The sequence below is a fragment of the Epinephelus lanceolatus genome, chromosome 13 (assembly GCF_041903045.1).
Source record: "Epinephelus lanceolatus isolate andai-2023 chromosome 13, ASM4190304v1, whole genome shotgun sequence".
Classification (NCBI taxonomy): domain Eukaryota; kingdom Metazoa; phylum Chordata; class Actinopteri; order Perciformes; family Serranidae; genus Epinephelus; species Epinephelus lanceolatus.
Genome location: NC_135746.1, coordinates 17,018,727 through 17,034,334, shown reverse-complemented (window position 1 = coordinate 17,034,334; position 15,608 = coordinate 17,018,727). Strand labels below are relative to the sequence as shown.

General features: G+C 41.6%; 1 protein-coding gene across 1 annotated transcript; it reads left to right on the top strand.

Annotated features, from left to right (window-relative positions):
• Positions 1 to 149: 149 nt before the first annotated feature.
• ak9 (adenylate kinase 9) lies at positions 150 to 15,433 on the top strand. The gene is made up of 36 exons (XM_033648222.2): positions 150 to 261; positions 453 to 550; positions 1,526 to 1,589; positions 1,674 to 1,726; positions 1,839 to 1,935; positions 2,073 to 2,185; positions 2,349 to 2,501; positions 2,575 to 2,697; positions 3,053 to 3,127; positions 3,324 to 3,425; positions 3,588 to 3,727; positions 3,808 to 4,130; positions 4,647 to 4,765; positions 5,348 to 5,495; positions 5,606 to 5,702; positions 5,807 to 5,889; positions 5,993 to 6,052; positions 6,198 to 6,392; positions 6,652 to 6,788; positions 7,484 to 7,690; positions 7,776 to 8,051; positions 8,179 to 8,297; positions 8,842 to 9,061; positions 9,187 to 9,240; positions 9,328 to 9,540; positions 10,307 to 10,525; positions 10,672 to 10,888; positions 10,972 to 11,173; positions 11,323 to 11,469; positions 11,604 to 11,821; positions 13,654 to 13,850; positions 14,005 to 14,174; positions 14,394 to 14,492; positions 14,647 to 14,749; positions 14,850 to 14,964; positions 15,082 to 15,433. Exons 1-36 carry the CDS (start codon positions 246 to 248, stop codon positions 15,288 to 15,290), a joined length of 5,181 nt encoding a protein of 1,726 aa, XP_033504113.2. The 5' UTR covers positions 150 to 245; the 3' UTR covers positions 15,291 to 15,433.
• The last annotated feature ends 175 nt before the right edge of the window (positions 15,434 to 15,608 follow it).

Below are 15,608 nucleotides of genomic sequence, written 5' to 3'. Positions count from 1 at the left end.
CCTTTTACAACTGAGAATACACACACTTACTAACGCGGCAAATTATTTTTGAGCCATTAAGTTGCTAGCTAGCTGTACCATTAGCTGGTTCATATTAGAAAGCTGACCCCAGGCTCTCCCAGTTTGTTAGTTGCTATGGTAACCGTGTGCGGCTACGGCTAACGTTAGGTTATGTAAAGGTAGCGTAGTTATCCTTGTGAACGAACGATGATAAAAGTTTAAACGGGTTAAAAACGGGATATAAAATGCCCCAAACTAACGGTGAGTGACTTTCTGTTGAAATGACAGCCATTAATTATGACCAATTAACTTTTATAATTTAAAAATTAACGTTAACGGCCGAATAGTTAGCTAGGTCGGCAGATATGTTACAGGAAATTGACGGTTTAACCACGTCTTTCCCTGTTATGTGTATGGCTGTTGATTGTGTCTGTGTATTTTAATTTAATAAGTTCAAGGAGACCGTTTCGTGGACAACTTGATAGAAGATGAAGCCGAGAGAGAGAGTCTTCTTGCCAAACCCACCTGCTTCATCATAGTTGGAAGACCGGTAATTAGTTTCTTTTACACACACTCGTCAGCACCCGCACATAATACAACACAATGAGAAATGGTTTCCAAGAGGTAGCCCCACACACACACACACACACACACACACACACACACACACACCTCCATAAATGGTCTCTCTAAGGTAAAGATGAAGATTTGAACATACGTTACTTGTATATAGAAATGAAATGTCCCATCTTAGATAATGAGCTAGTTATGAGCTAGAACAGACCTATATGTCTGTCCCCAACAACCACACTTTACAGTATGCCAGAAAAGATTTGGTATGTCCTATGTCCTATGTCAAAAATACCAAGATGTTCTACTACATCCGGTCCGGTTTTGCAGTATGCAAGCCAGCACGCTTTTCTGGCTATTCTGACCCACAACTTATAACCTCCTGAGACTCTGTGTCCTCATAGGAGGACACTTGTCCTTATAATTCATTCTACTTAAGTCAGACCTGTTGTCCTTGTTCGTGGACACTTTTTTGTACCATCTAGTAGTAGTAAGAGCACAATACACTAATCCATGTAACAACAAGATGGCAGCCATCTCTGCCAAGTCAGTCTGCAGCTGATCCCGTCACAAAGGAGGACAAGGTTCAAAACCTGATAACATTTTGTGGTTGAAACTTATTTATTTATGATTAATAATGTTTGTAGTTTGATATGACAACACATTTGAGGGCATTTGGACCTACGTTTTGTCTCATTTGTGGACATTGGGACTTAATTATCATTGACAGTATTTTGTTTTTTATACTTATCAGGTCCTACTGATCCCAAATGGTTAGGAGAAATTAAAAATGCATACCAAACAAAAGTTATCCCTCCCTAATCACTAACATTGTGGACAGTGCTCTGAGCGCTGCCACCAGCCCCCACGATTAAACCACTGCACACCCATTTTTCCCTAACACCTTCCATGACCCAGTGACTGCATATCAATTTTGTGGCATTCTTTGTGGCAGGGTGTTGGCAAATCCACCTTGGCCAAAAACATTGCAGAGTCCTGGAAGTGCATCTTAATTGATGGTAAGTAGCCTACACTCACTGTATTTCCGGTCCTTGTTCCAAAACAATTCAGATATTTCTCATCAGCTTTTATAAATATTTCAGATACAGATGTGCTCAACACACACATTAGAAATAAAACAAAGCAAGGCAAAGAGGTGAGTATCATTTTCTATGTCACAGGACAGAAAAGTTAACTGATCCTTTTATACGTCATGTGTTCTGCATATATATTTTATGGTGTATGAATTGCTTTTTCTGACCGTTTAGCTCTTGAACATCTTATCTGAGGGAAGAAGTGTACCAGAAGACATGGTGCTCCAGCTGATTCTTGACAGACTCAACTCACCAGATGTGGAGCACTATGGTAAATCATGTAGCTCATTTGCTTTTAGCACAGTGATCCTGTTTGCAAATTGCACAGATTGCAAGGCCTGTCATTCAAAACACTGCTGTGTGAGCTCTGCCAATCACTTGCACTTGATATCACGTGTTGCATTACAGGGTATGTGCTCAGCTGTCTACCGTTCATGTCAGAAGAGCGTCTGAAGATTCATGAACAGCTTGAAATGATCAAAAACCTCAAACTAACACCTGATTTCATCATCAACATCAAGGTTACCCACATCTCCTTTATTTAGACATGTGCACTGCATCAAGCAGAAACTGATTCAAGCAATATTTTAATCAACAATTTAAGTATCTGAACTTTGAATGTTAATATTCCGAAGAAGGTTTGTGCGTCTGAGGTTGTTTTGATTATAAATTTAACTCCACCAGTGTGCAGACAAGGACCTGATCCACAGGCTTTCAGGTCTGAAGCAGCACCCAGAGACAGGGCAGCTGTACAACAGGGATCAGTGGAAGCGTGAGGAGGTGTTCAACAAGAAGAGGGAGAACAAGGATGAGGAAGTCGAGGATGAGGAGGAGCAGGTATGGGAAAACACATCTTGCCACAGAGTTAAACCTTTCCTAACCTTTTTTTTTCTTTTTTGTTTGCTTGTAGGTCGGAGGAGAAGAACTCCAGAAGGATATTATTGACCAGATGGTGTGGACACCAGAGAATTCGGCCAGAAATGCTTTTTCTAGAATCACAATGTACAAGGACACCATGCTCAGACCACTGGAGGTGAGTTACCCAGGGCTCCAAAATGTCTGATTGGCTCACGCATTACTTAAGAAGTAAACATGTCACTCTACTGATAATACAGCTATTTTTAGGCTAGTCATTTAAAATGAAGTCATTAATTTCTCACACAATATGAATAATAACCTTTACCTTTGGATTATGTGCAGTTTCAGACTTCAGAATAAATTTCAGACAGCTCTGATGGCGTAATCAGGGGTATTGTTCTTACATGTCAGGTGCAGAGCCAAATTTCATAACCCTCATGAGCTTTGTCAACTTTGGATCAGTGCTGTCAGAGATACAGCCTGAGTTTCTTGGAGCCAGTAAATTGTAAATTAATTGATATATTTTTCAGGACTATATCACACACCACAACCCCCTCTACCTGTTGGAGCTGGATGGGTACAACTCACCTGAAGAGCTGCACTCGGTAAAGACACCAGGGATCAATGAACCATCTGCAGGAAATACATGCTAATAAACAAGACAATAAACAATACAACTTTGAATATGTTGTTGAATTGATTCTGTCACCATAGTATGTTTTTAACTAGCAGGCAATGTTAGTCCGTTGCTGGCTGTATGGAGTGTGTTTGACTTTATTCTGTTGACTGTTTTGTCTCTAGTCTGTAATGTCCCGTCTTGGATCCATGGCATTAAAGCAGCCCTCCATTCCAATCCCTCTCCACCAGACTGATGATGAAGAATTGCCCGAGGACATTAACACAGTCCGCCATTATTGACCATATTCATATTCTTTTTTTTTTTTTAATCAGTGTTTGAAATAACCTACATTTGAGCTATAAACGCACATTGTTTATGATGCCCAAACTCCATCCACTCCAAATTTAACTAGAAGTTGTTTAATCCTGAGTCCATCTCTTTTCCAGGACGACCTGATGAGAATCATGTCCTCCTCCAGGACAGTGGCCCCTGGCTTTAGATGGAGAAGGAGTCGCTGGGGTCGAAATTGTCCTGTTGCTCTGAAGGAGGGCAAGCTCATTCCTGGCAAGCCCGAATTTTGTGTGGGGTGAGTGATCTGTAAGCTATGGCCAGGTGAAAAATCTATCCGATAACTTTAAATGGAACTCTCATTTCAACCCCCTCCAGCTTCCAGGACAAACTGTACATCCTCTCATCTCAGGAGGCCTACCAGAAGTTTGTCACAAACCCCCGACGGTACTTACTTCCTCCGATGCCCAGGCCCCCTTGCAGAGTTTCCATCATTGGACCTCCACAGGCAGGGAAGAGCACTCTGTCTAGGCTTCTAGCTCAGCACTATAATGCATTGGTGCTTGATATGGAGGTTTTGGTGCAGCCGGTGCTGGCCAAGGTTGAGCAGGAGAGGCTTGACGAAATCAAAGAGGAGACGACACAGGTCGCTATAGAGAAAATTAAGATGAAGATGGAGCAGGATGGCGAACAGAATTCAGGCAAGTTAAGCTTTGCTTTTGTTTGCTGACGATGATGTTTTTTATCACCTTTACAGTTGTATATATTGTATATATACACATCTACCCTTCAGTGTTTATCATTATTTGAACATGTGAGTTATACTGTAATAAACACAATTAATGTCTAACATCTTATTTTATCAGATGAAACGGATAATGCAGAAGGTAAGATATCTTTTTCTGTCTCTCGACAAATGGCAATAATCTTTCATATTTACTGTCAACATCAAAACTTGTAGTCAGGTCAAGCTATGCTGTGTCCCCAGAGTTTTGGAGCTCAGTGTGGCAGTATGTAATGTATTTATGTGCAAATGCACCTCTTTTCTTTGGCTTTTAACACCACGTAGGTTGTTGATTTTATGTAGCATTTTGTCTTTTTATTATGTTTTATTGTGTTTATTTTACTGTACAGCACTTTGGAAACCTTTGTGTTTATTTAAATTGTGCTTTATAAATAAAATGGATTGGATTGGAAATGTTTTCTACTGTTCTCAGTGACAGAAGATCACCCAGAGGTACAAGCCATAGTGCTCTCTGCACTGGAAAAAGCCAAACATATGAGCACATCTCCCCTCAGCCTGTATGCTGAGGTATTGGAGAAGCATATTAAAGAGGTATGTCACAAAACTGAAACGTGGCAGTGGCATTTTTGGGGCTTTTGAAGTGGGACTGAGATGTACAGCACATAGGGCTGGGTGTCAGTCAAAAAATTACAACACCAGTACCCTTAACGTGGTACCGATACCAATAGAGGACTTCATTTACCTTTTTTTTTCCTACCTCATTCGATGCCCTTCATGCGAATGGAAGTATTCAGATATGTAAGACACCACAGGTGTGTAGTATGGCCATACTTTTGAACATTTTGATGGCATCCAGACACGTCGAACAGCCAACTTCATTCTTCAAGTACGCCATGCTCGACCTCACCACACCACAGTCTGCGTAAAGTAGTGGGCCAATCACATGTTGCTACCATTGTCTGCGGGCAAAATCATACATACATGGTTATTTGTTTCTAGAACTGGGTACAAAAGGAATTGAATTCAGGTATCGTTGACTGGAGAAGTTTCACTTCTACTTGGTGCTTGGTTATTTCAGTCGATACCTTAAATGTATCACATACTGATACCCAGCCTTATTAGTACACCTATAAACAGTTTGCAGTGGTGTTGCTAATAATACGTATCTTACAGATTGAAGAGGCTGACACTGGTGCAAATGTCAGGACTGGCTGGGTGCTTGACAACTTTCCCAAGAACTTTTCCCAAATGGATGCCTTACAGCAAGCTGGAATCCTGCCAGACATCCTCTTCTGTCTTACAGACAGTGATAGCAATCAGGGTATAAGACACAAAAACAATGCATAAAACACAAGTTGTTGTTTCATTTAATACACTTGAATCTATACTAGAGTTCTGTCATGTATTAATGGACTTCAATGTGTTGAACAGTTTTAAAGAGACTGTATGAGATGAACAAGGAGAGTGTGGACGAAACAGTAAGGAAGAGACTGCAGGATGAACAACCTGAGAAGGAGAAGCAGGTCTTGTGAGTGCAGGTGCAATGATGCTGTCAAATTTTATGAGTTGTTATATCTGAAATGGACTGTTGAACCAGCTGTGGTTCTTGTGCTTAATTCCTCTCCATTTAAGGAACAAAAAGGAGAAAGAATCAGAGGCAGAGGCCAAGCCTGCAGAGCAAACAAATCTAGAGACAGTTGCTGAGGAGTCCGAAGGTACCGTCTTTCTTCCTGAAGGAGCCTAAATTAACAAAGGCTCCCTGATCCTGTAGAAATTGACCAGCGCTGTTTTAAAAGCATTTCTTAATTTCCCTTGTAGAAAATCCTGAACAATGTGACACCACCAGACCTGCACATCCTGGCACAATCGAAAAGGAAGGTGTGATATTTTTGTCACATTCTGTCATTTCAAATCCCATTTTTTATTTACAAGCTGTTTTGTAAGTAATCACCCTAAAAGCAGCACTGAACTGAAACAATGCCTTCCCTTCATCTTAAACTTTGTCTTTTTTGTCTAACTCAAGCTGTGGTACTGCCTGATCATTGGGACTTGGGTTATCCAGACGGCCCAGAGATGAATGATTATAAAGTACAACTGCAACAGTTTCAGTCCGAATGGGGCGAAATGCAGTCTGCTCTAACTGTCGCCCAATCAGTACTGGAGATTGGTGACAAAAGCCCCGAGGAGCTGCTCCGAGAGATGGTCCTTCAGATGGAGAGTGAGTTTAACACTTTGAACTATCAGTCTTGTTTACCGCACACCACAAACCTCATGTCTTTTATTGGGTAAGAATGCCCAGTCAGGATTCAAGCAATTTAATTCTAACACTAATATAATAATGACAATAATAATGTTGTTAAAGTGATGCTAAATTTTTAATGATTTATATAATAATGTGGCTATTCCTAGATGCTACTAGATGGCATTTTTGTGAGAAAAAATCCCAATCCAATCTGGTTTACATGCTTGATTTTCAGAACCCTTTGAGTATGTGTCCGCCGAACTGTCAGCAATGGACCTGGAAAAGGAGGCGGAGGATTTTGAGGCCTTAGCTGAGCTGGAGAGAGCCGAGGAAGGCAGCGGTGACAATGATGCAGTGGAGGAGGAGGATGACGTTAGTAAACAAGTCTTTTTGACTTGAAAGCGACAGCTCAACCCAAATTCAAATATATTTTTTCTCTTACCTGTAGTGCCATATATCAATCAAGAGTGTTGAAGATGTCGGCCGTAGAGATGTCTGTCTTCTCTTGAATATTATGGAACTACATGGATTTCAGCTTTCAAAGCACCAAAAAAATACATTTGAACTCAACAGCATTGTCTCTTTCCAGAAGTCTTGACCCAGTTACTCAAGATAATCCAGATACCTTGTTGTGATCAGTTTCATGTAGGGACCATTTTCTTTCTACCAAACTTTACCTGGCAACCTCATCACCATGTTGAAGGAAGTGTAAATCTACTCATGGACGAGATGCTCATGCTTGTGACAGTGCGAGATGGAAAGATTTGATGGCGTCCTCCTAAGCTGAGCTGTAATGTTAGTTAGCTCAGTGATGCTAGCTGAGTTAGCAGTAGATGCACACTTCCTTCTGTGTGGTGATACAATTGATGATACGGCCAATATTGCGAACACTGGGCACTAAAACGATCCAGATTGATCAATAACACTACAGGTAAGAGGAACAATATGTGTTTTTGGTTTTGAGGATAACTGTCCCTTAAAACTACAAATGTATAATCGTATTGATAATTGAAGATACATATATAAAGAGACCTTAAACCGCATATCGTTTCTCTCAATGAAAGCAGCAGGGGGACACAGCATTCAAGAGATTATTAGGCGATACCCAGCATTTCTGTCCTGTGGCCCTAAAAAACCACAACATCCTGCGGCCCTGTACAGACGAAATTGCAGCCAGGTACCGTGAGAAGACCTTTTACTTCTCCAGCCTAGAAGCCAGGGAGTCCTTCCATCAAAACCCTGCACAATTTGTTGCACAGACGGAGCTTCTCAAGGTACAAGTTGTCATTAAGGGAAAGAAAAAGACATAGTCGGTAAAACTAAAATCCCTAACAAGTTTCTTATCTTCTTCTCTCCAAGCCTCCTGCCCTGCGGATCTTGTTGCTCGGCACCCGAGGGTCAGGCAAGACAACTCACGGTGAGTGGCTTGCCCAGCAGCTTGGCATCTTCCATATTCAGTTCAGGGAGCAACTCCAGATGCTCATCATGGCCAAGACAAAGAAGCGGGTCCCTTGTGCTGATGAGGTAGAGTCTTCAGAGGAGTCTCCTGAGGACTTGGAGGCTCAGATAGCAGAAGCCAGACAGGAGAACAAGGACGAGACGGAGGATACCTCTGCGAATATGAATGACATGGAGGTTAGCTTCCAATCCGGCTTCATTTTCTCTGAAGAAGGATTTCCTGTATTGTGTTTGGTGCTTTTAACTGTTGTAAATTATGAAATTTTGCCACTGAATTATTTTGTATTTTGTGTTTCTACTGCAGAAAGTGGTCCTGACTGATGAAGAGAAGGCTATCAAAGCCTTCCTGTCTGATGGAGATCAACTGACCCCACAGATCCTGGATATGCTTATCGCTCCATACTGGAAACAAGAACCATACAAGTAGTTGTACAAACACACAAAAACGCACACACTTCCTGCCCCTCCTCTTACCCTCCGTAAACAAAAAGTTTGACATTTTGGTAAATGTGCTTCTTTGCTGTCTTGCTGAGAATTAGATGAGAAAATTAATACCACCCTCAGCCCTGAAACTTGGCTTTTCCTTCCTAAACTGCTTGTGCATACTCTGCAAGCTAATGTACTATTGTAGGAGTGTTATATTTGATGTAATGGGGAAGTGGTAGTTTAGCCAGCTAACTAAGCTAACCACTAGCAACTTCTTGTCCAACTCAAAATGTCAACGTTTTTCTTTAATAAATTATCATTACATCTCTAAATCGCTCATGCTGCCTTACTGCATCCCTCACCTCTTGCTCACATGCAGACCTTTCACACATGTACGGTTCCAAACATATTTTACACTTTATTTACCTAAATTCATTATTTAGGCCTTTTCATTTTTTGTGTATTAATGTACACTGCCTACATGTAGCATGGTTTTGGCAGCCCAAGGTATTTGTTGACCCTAATATTTTCCATCTTGCAGGTCTACAGGTTTTATTTTGGAGGGCTTCCCTCACAACCCCGATGACGTGCAGTACATGTTGCAGCGGCACCTTTTCCCTGACATTGTAGTAATCATGGCGGTGGATGTCACAGATGTTCAGAAGCGTCTGTTGCCGACATACCTGGAGAGCTGGCGTGAGCGTCGCCACCACCGCGAAACACAGCTGAACCTCCTTCACGATCTACGAAAGAAGAATCGGGTAAGCGAGTGGTGGCTTGGTAGAATAAATTTTTTGCCAACTTTATTGTCATGCATCGGTCCTCCTGACAATGTCTATATATTGTTTGAGTATCTGGCACAATCATAGCTTTATCTTTGGTACAGGAGGAGAACATTGCCAAGAGAAGGATCGAACTCACAAAGGAAGCCAAAACAAAGGTCAGCAAACTGATTATAACTGCTTTCATCCCCTTTTCATTACTGCTCACTGCTCAACCCTTTTCCCTCGTCTCTCCAACTCATCAGTTCAGATATCGTGAGGATGAAGAAGACGAAGAGGATGAAGCTGCAGGCAACATAGAGGACGAGATAGAGGCCACGCTGGAGGAAGAGTTTCCTCTAGAAGAGGATGATGAAGACAGGGAGAATGAGGAGACTGAGGAGGCAGCGTCTGACAGGCTGGAGATGGAGATATCAGAACGTTACGTGACGGATGAAAACAGTCTCACTACTGTCACGGTACAAAGACACAAAACCCAGTGACGGCAAACAACTAGCCGGACATGTGTGGGCCTATTTGGTTCCCTCAGCCACATAATTTCTGCTATTACTTAATATTTACTTTTGGGCACAGTCAGGATTCAGACTACTTTTACAATAGTCTGAGTCATGGCTGAGACACGGTAATAAGTGAAACAAATTGTCGTCATTAGATGTTACTGCAAAATCTGATTATTTAAAAGGGTAGTTTGGATCTTTTGAAGTGGGGTTGTATGAGGTACTTATCCATAGTCAGTGTACTACTCACAGCAAAGCAGTCAGCATGCTGCTGTGGATGGAGGGGCAGAGTTTAACCCATTTAAGTCACACAATAACACAAAGAAAATACCTGACAGAGGCAGCAGTAGACTGGCAGGTCCTGTGTCGAGCGATGTTAAATTATTGTTTTTCTCAATGGAGTCTCGCTTTGAAAAGAGCAATATAACAGTTTTATTATTACAGTTTTACAGTTTTATTAAGTGGGATAGATTCAAAGGTCTGGACTCAGGCAACTCCACAGCTCTTCATAGCTTAGCTTCCATGTCGGGCTCCAGCCTGCTTCTCCAAACCCAGGCAGTGCCGACTGACATCTACTGTATGTATTACACTGATTATGCATAAGTACCTCACACAACCCTACCTCAAAAGATCCTTACTGTCCCTTTTAAGTGTTATTTTTTTACCTTAAGTTATCTGACACTATCTATCTATGCTCATAAAGTCTGCTCTGCTCTTCTATCATCAGGAGCTCCTGAGTGAACAAAACATACCCAAAGTATCCATCAGTGCATCTCGCAAGCTCCGCATTGTGCAACATCAGCTGCTCCAGAAAATCCAACCCCTGCTGACCAACAGGGAGTCACTCTTCCAACAATGCCAACCCATCTCATACAGGCTGGCACATATGCTGCTGCTCTCCTCGTATAAGCTCCACAGCGCCTTTGGGTGCTGGGATCCCGTACAGGTAGGCACAATTTAAGAATGGCTGCTGTGTCTTTTTTAACGTCTGTGGGATGAGGCCATGATTTTTATTTAAGATATTAGTACACTTTTTCTCTTTTGTGCTGACATGTTCATCTGTTGTCACCTTGATTTATCCTCCTTCTGCAGCAATACAAAGAGAGAGATTTGATCCAGCCTCTCCAGTGGCCTCTAAATACCTCATATCCCCTGATTTTCCATCAGTACATCTACTTCTTTGCATATAAGGAAAACCTCAACATATTTATGCTGAACCCCTTGAAATACCTCAGACAGCCAAAGCCCACCCAGTCCCTTCCTGTCAAAATGGCTGTCGTTGGACCGCCCAAATCTGGAAAAACCACTGGTGAGTTTTTCTTTTACACTTTCTCTTTCTCCTCTTTCGTTTCTTTCAGTCTTAATTTCTGACACTGTCCTTTATCTCTCCAGTGGCACAGATGTTTGCTCAGAAATATGGTTTGGCCTGTCTGTCCATTGGTGGTGTTATGCGTATGGTGCTTAACGATCATGAGAACACTGATCTGGCTGTCCAGATGAGAAAACATCTTTCCCAGGGACTCACTGTGCCTGATGAACTGGCAATACAGTGTCTGGAGGTGGTGCTCATGAGCTCGGTTTGCAGCACACGAGGGTAAGCAGGACATAAAGGCTTGAAAAGCTCTTTTATCGTAATATAACCGACATGTGCTTTTTGTTTTTAAAGACAAAAACTATATTCTTACTCTGTAATTCCAGCTCCAGGGTGTTTTGATGACAATATTTACTTGTTTGGCATCCCAGGTACGTGTTAGATGGCTTTCCGAAGACACTTAAGCAGGCAGAGCTGATGGGGTCTCAGAGCATCATCCCCATGATAGTAGTTGAGCTGGAGCTGGACACGGTGGAGGTGCAGAAGAGAGGCCTTGTGGACAAGATGAAACCCGACAAGTGAGAGAACTCACATCAATGGCAACTATAAATACACATCAGAAATTACAAGTCTGAGAGCTGCTTGAAATCGCAAACCTTCAAAGTTAAAGTAATTAAACGCGTCCTGCCCCTCCTCTCTCCTCCCACTGCAGGCCTCACCTGATGCATGACAGCTCCGAGATCCTCCACGTTCGTAACTCCTGTTACAAGCAAGAGATGGAGCATGTGAGGCGACACTTCCAACAACAGTGTCAGAACTGGATCCCGCTCGACGGCTTAAAGAGCAAATGGTGGATCTGGAACAGAATTATAAAGGAGGTCAGCATCAGCATGAAATATATCCACAGCTACCTGGAGAGGACACGCAGCAGTAAGTACAAGAGGCTTATCCACACATCAGCTTAGCAAGACTTTTCACACCTAAAGTAAAATAACCTGTTAAATACTGTATGTATTGAAAACTTGCATTTAATTTATCATTTTTAAAGGAGACATGCCTATACTGTCTATACTTTTAACCACATTCAGAGATGGTAGTAATACATTCTGGTAAATACTTCCTACCTGACCGAATGAGTTATTCTACTTCAACCTACATTTATGGAGGTGGTCTGTCACAACTGGTAGGTCACTCTGAGCGGGTTGTCACAACCAGCTGCACTCTTTTCTCTCAATACTCAACCAGTTTCAAAATTTGTCATCTCCATTAGGCAAGGCAAGGCAAGGCAATTTTATTTATATAGCACCATTCATACACAAGGCAATTCAATGTACTTTACAAGAGAAATACATTAAAATAAAACATTAAAGGAACAATAGATCATTAAAAACAAGACAATAAATAGTTAAAAACAGTGCAGAAAATGCATTTAAAAAGCAAACATAAAGCAAAAGCAACAGCAGACAAATGTAAAAACAATAGCTACAGATTATCCTAACAATAAGTTACATATCTAGTTCACTGGTAAGCTGCAGTAAATAGTAATGTTTTAAGCCCTGACTTAAATGAGCTGACAGTTTCAGCCGACCTCAGATATTCTGGAAGTTTGTTCCACAGGCGGGGAGCATAGAAACTAAAGGCTGCTTCACCTTGTTTGGTTTTGATCCTGGGAACACTGAGTAAACCTGTTCCAGATGATCTGAGGGGTCTGGATGCTTCATAACGTACAAGTATATCAGAGATGTATTTAGGCCCAAGACCATTTAGTGCTTTATAGACAAGTAACAAGATTTTAAAGTCTATCCTTTGACACACAGGAAGCCAGTGCAGTGACTTAAGCACTGGTGTAATGTGCTCCACTCTCTTGGTGTTGGTGAGGACTCTGGCAGCAGCATTCTGGACGAGCTGCAGCTGTCTGATTGATTTTTTACTCAGGCCTGTGAAGACACCGTTACAATAGTCCAGCCTGCTGAAAATGAAAGCATGAACAAGTTTTTCTGTATCTTGTTTAGACAGAAATTCTTTTATTCTTGCTATGTTTTTAAGGTGGTAGTAGGCTGATTTAGTAATTGTCTTAATGTGACTATTGAAATTTAGGTTTGAGTCCAGAACTACACCAAGATTTCTGGCTTGATTTGTAGGTTTTAGTGTCATGGTGTCAAGGTGAGCGCTGACTATTGATCTTTGTTCTTTGGGGCCAAAAACAACTGTCTCAGTTTTGTCTGTGTTTAGTTGTAGAAAATTCTGGCACATCCACATATTGATTTCGTCAATGCACTTATGACTGTAGTCATCTGGTGACACTGTTATGTAAAGTTGTGTGTCATCTGCATAAGTATGGTAGGAGATGTTATGATATTCCATAATCTGAGCAAGAGGGAGCATATAGATGTTGAACAGAAGAGGCCCAAGAATGGACCCTTGAGGAACTCCACATGTAATTTTTGTTCGCACAGATTCATAATTGCCAAGTGACACAAAGAAATCCCTGTCTTGTAAATAAGATTTAAACCAATTTAGCACAGTGCCAGAAAGTCCCACAAACTTTTCTATTCTGTCGAGCAGTATCTTATGGTCAACTGTGTCGAATGCAACACTGAGGTCCAGTAATACCAGAACCGAAATCTTTGATGCATCACTGCTCAGATGAATGTCATTAGTCACTAAGACACAAAAACATGAGGAAATAGGGCCCAGGTTGAGTTCCCCTTTAAAATGATGAGCATTAATGAATCCTTTCCCATGTTTTTTCAATTTTCCAGGACAAGCAGCTTGCCTCTACAGACTGTGCATCACACCCAAGGAGCTGCAGTGTGGGCTTGGACAGTTCGGTCAGTACTGCCCCGTCTGCCTGGCTCAACATCACCACCTGGTGGACTGCTCAGAAACTGCAGCCTTAACTCATGTGGCAGAGTATGCGGGGCTCTATTACAAGATGTGTGGAGAAGACCATCTGGAGGTGAGTGTAGTGAAGCACACAGATGTCAAAGGCATACTGGGAAATTATGCAAGATAAACAAAACATTTGTAATAGCAGATTTAACATGCAAATAAATTATATTATATGTGACTGAACGGACGAATGACATTCTAACGTTGCTCTCTGAACCCAGCGGTTCCTGACCGCTCCTGATCAGTTTGTGCCTCCTGGCTGCCCACACACTCTCCCAGAACCCCACCTGCTGCCGAGACCGCTAACTGAGATTCAGGTGAAGGACAGGTTCCCGCAGCAAGTTGAGATGAAGGGCTTCTGCCCGGTCACTTATCTGGATGGAAAGCAAAGGTACACTATTCACCTCAATAAAAGTTTAAATCTAACTCATACATGATCAGTCAAAAAGACTGTGAAGTTGAGAAAACTGTGACCTATAGAGTGTCACACTACATGCCACCACACATAGAATAAATATATCAATAGGACTTAATTTTTGTCTGATATTTTTCCGTACTGCCTGCGATCTTTAGATAGTTTGCTATTCATAGAAGGTTTATTTGTCCTCAGGTACGAAGCCCTGGTTCGAGGAAAAATGGAATATGCTGTTGAATACAGAGAACACATCTACATTTTTGAGACGAAGCAGAAACAGGACAAGTTCTTGAGGTGAGTTGTCTCTTTGCATTTATCAGAAATGTTTCTTTTTACATGGTTTACTCAGTTTTACATGTCAGTGGTATCTGAAAATCTGAAATGTATCATTTGGCTATGATAAATAGTCTATTGAGTAAAAGTTTGAGTTGATATATTATCTGTCAAGGACTCCTGAAACCTACTGGGACCAGAGGCTTCCCAGCAAAGTCCCTCCTCTTTGTGAACCTGTGCCTCTCACCTCCCTTCCAACGTTGGGCTACCTGGAACAGGTCAGAGATACACTCAAACACACCATTTAATATAATATAGGTATGTTTCTGAAGTCTCTGTGACGTCTGTCCTGCTTTAAGTTAAGCCTTATTTTCATAGGGTGTGGCAGTATCAGTCATAAAGGCCATGACAGCTGTTGGGTGTCTCAAACCAAAGTATCCCTTCCTCAGTATACAAAAATCCTCACTCCTCTATGTGGCCTTCTATCTGAAAGGTAAGCACGATGTCAAGGTTACCTTAGGTAAAAAAAAATTGTTGTGTGTGAATAAGGAACATAATAAGGATGATTGATTACGTCAAGTACTAGTGGATTAAGTCTCTTATTTTACAGCTTTCAACCACAAGAGCACAGACTACACCTGCCAGAAGTACAAAAAAAAGCTGGCCTTGTTTGAAGAGAACTGTGCGCTGATTCCTTACCTGAGCTCAACAATGAGAGGGACCTACAGGCCTCCCAGTGAACGTCCCCTTGACTTTGAGTTCAAACTCAACAGCTTCCTGGCCTTGGGAGACTTGCCAGGTGCCAACAGTGTGCTGTAGCTGTGCCTGCTTTGAAAGCTTGGCTACTGATGGCTGTTTCATAATGTGTGAGGGACTGTGTGATACAAAGTCAGTTAAAAGCAACCTGCTGTAAGAGTTTATTTTATCAAGAGCTGTATGTAATAAAGCAGACTTTATCATGATGACTGCCTTTTGCTTGGGTCATTAATCATGCTTATATGTAGCTTATATATGCTAGTGCAGTGGTTTCCAACCAGATACTGTATTAAAATGATACATAACACAATATAAAGTGCATGGGTAATTTTCTGATAGTTGAGAAATATAAACAGAGTAATATATTTTCTTGTAGGGAAA

Excerpts from the sequence above, each read along its gene's own strand:
- ak9 (XM_033648222.2), top strand. Across the intron at positions 4,766-5,347 it reads TGGAGAAGCATATTAAAGAG|ATTGAAGAGGCTGACACTGG; the intron begins GTATGTCACAAA and ends CGTATCTTACAG. Across the intron at positions 5,703-5,806 it reads GAGAAGGAGAAGCAGGTCTT|GAACAAAAAGGAGAAAGAAT; the intron begins GTGAGTGCAGGT and ends TCTCCATTTAAG.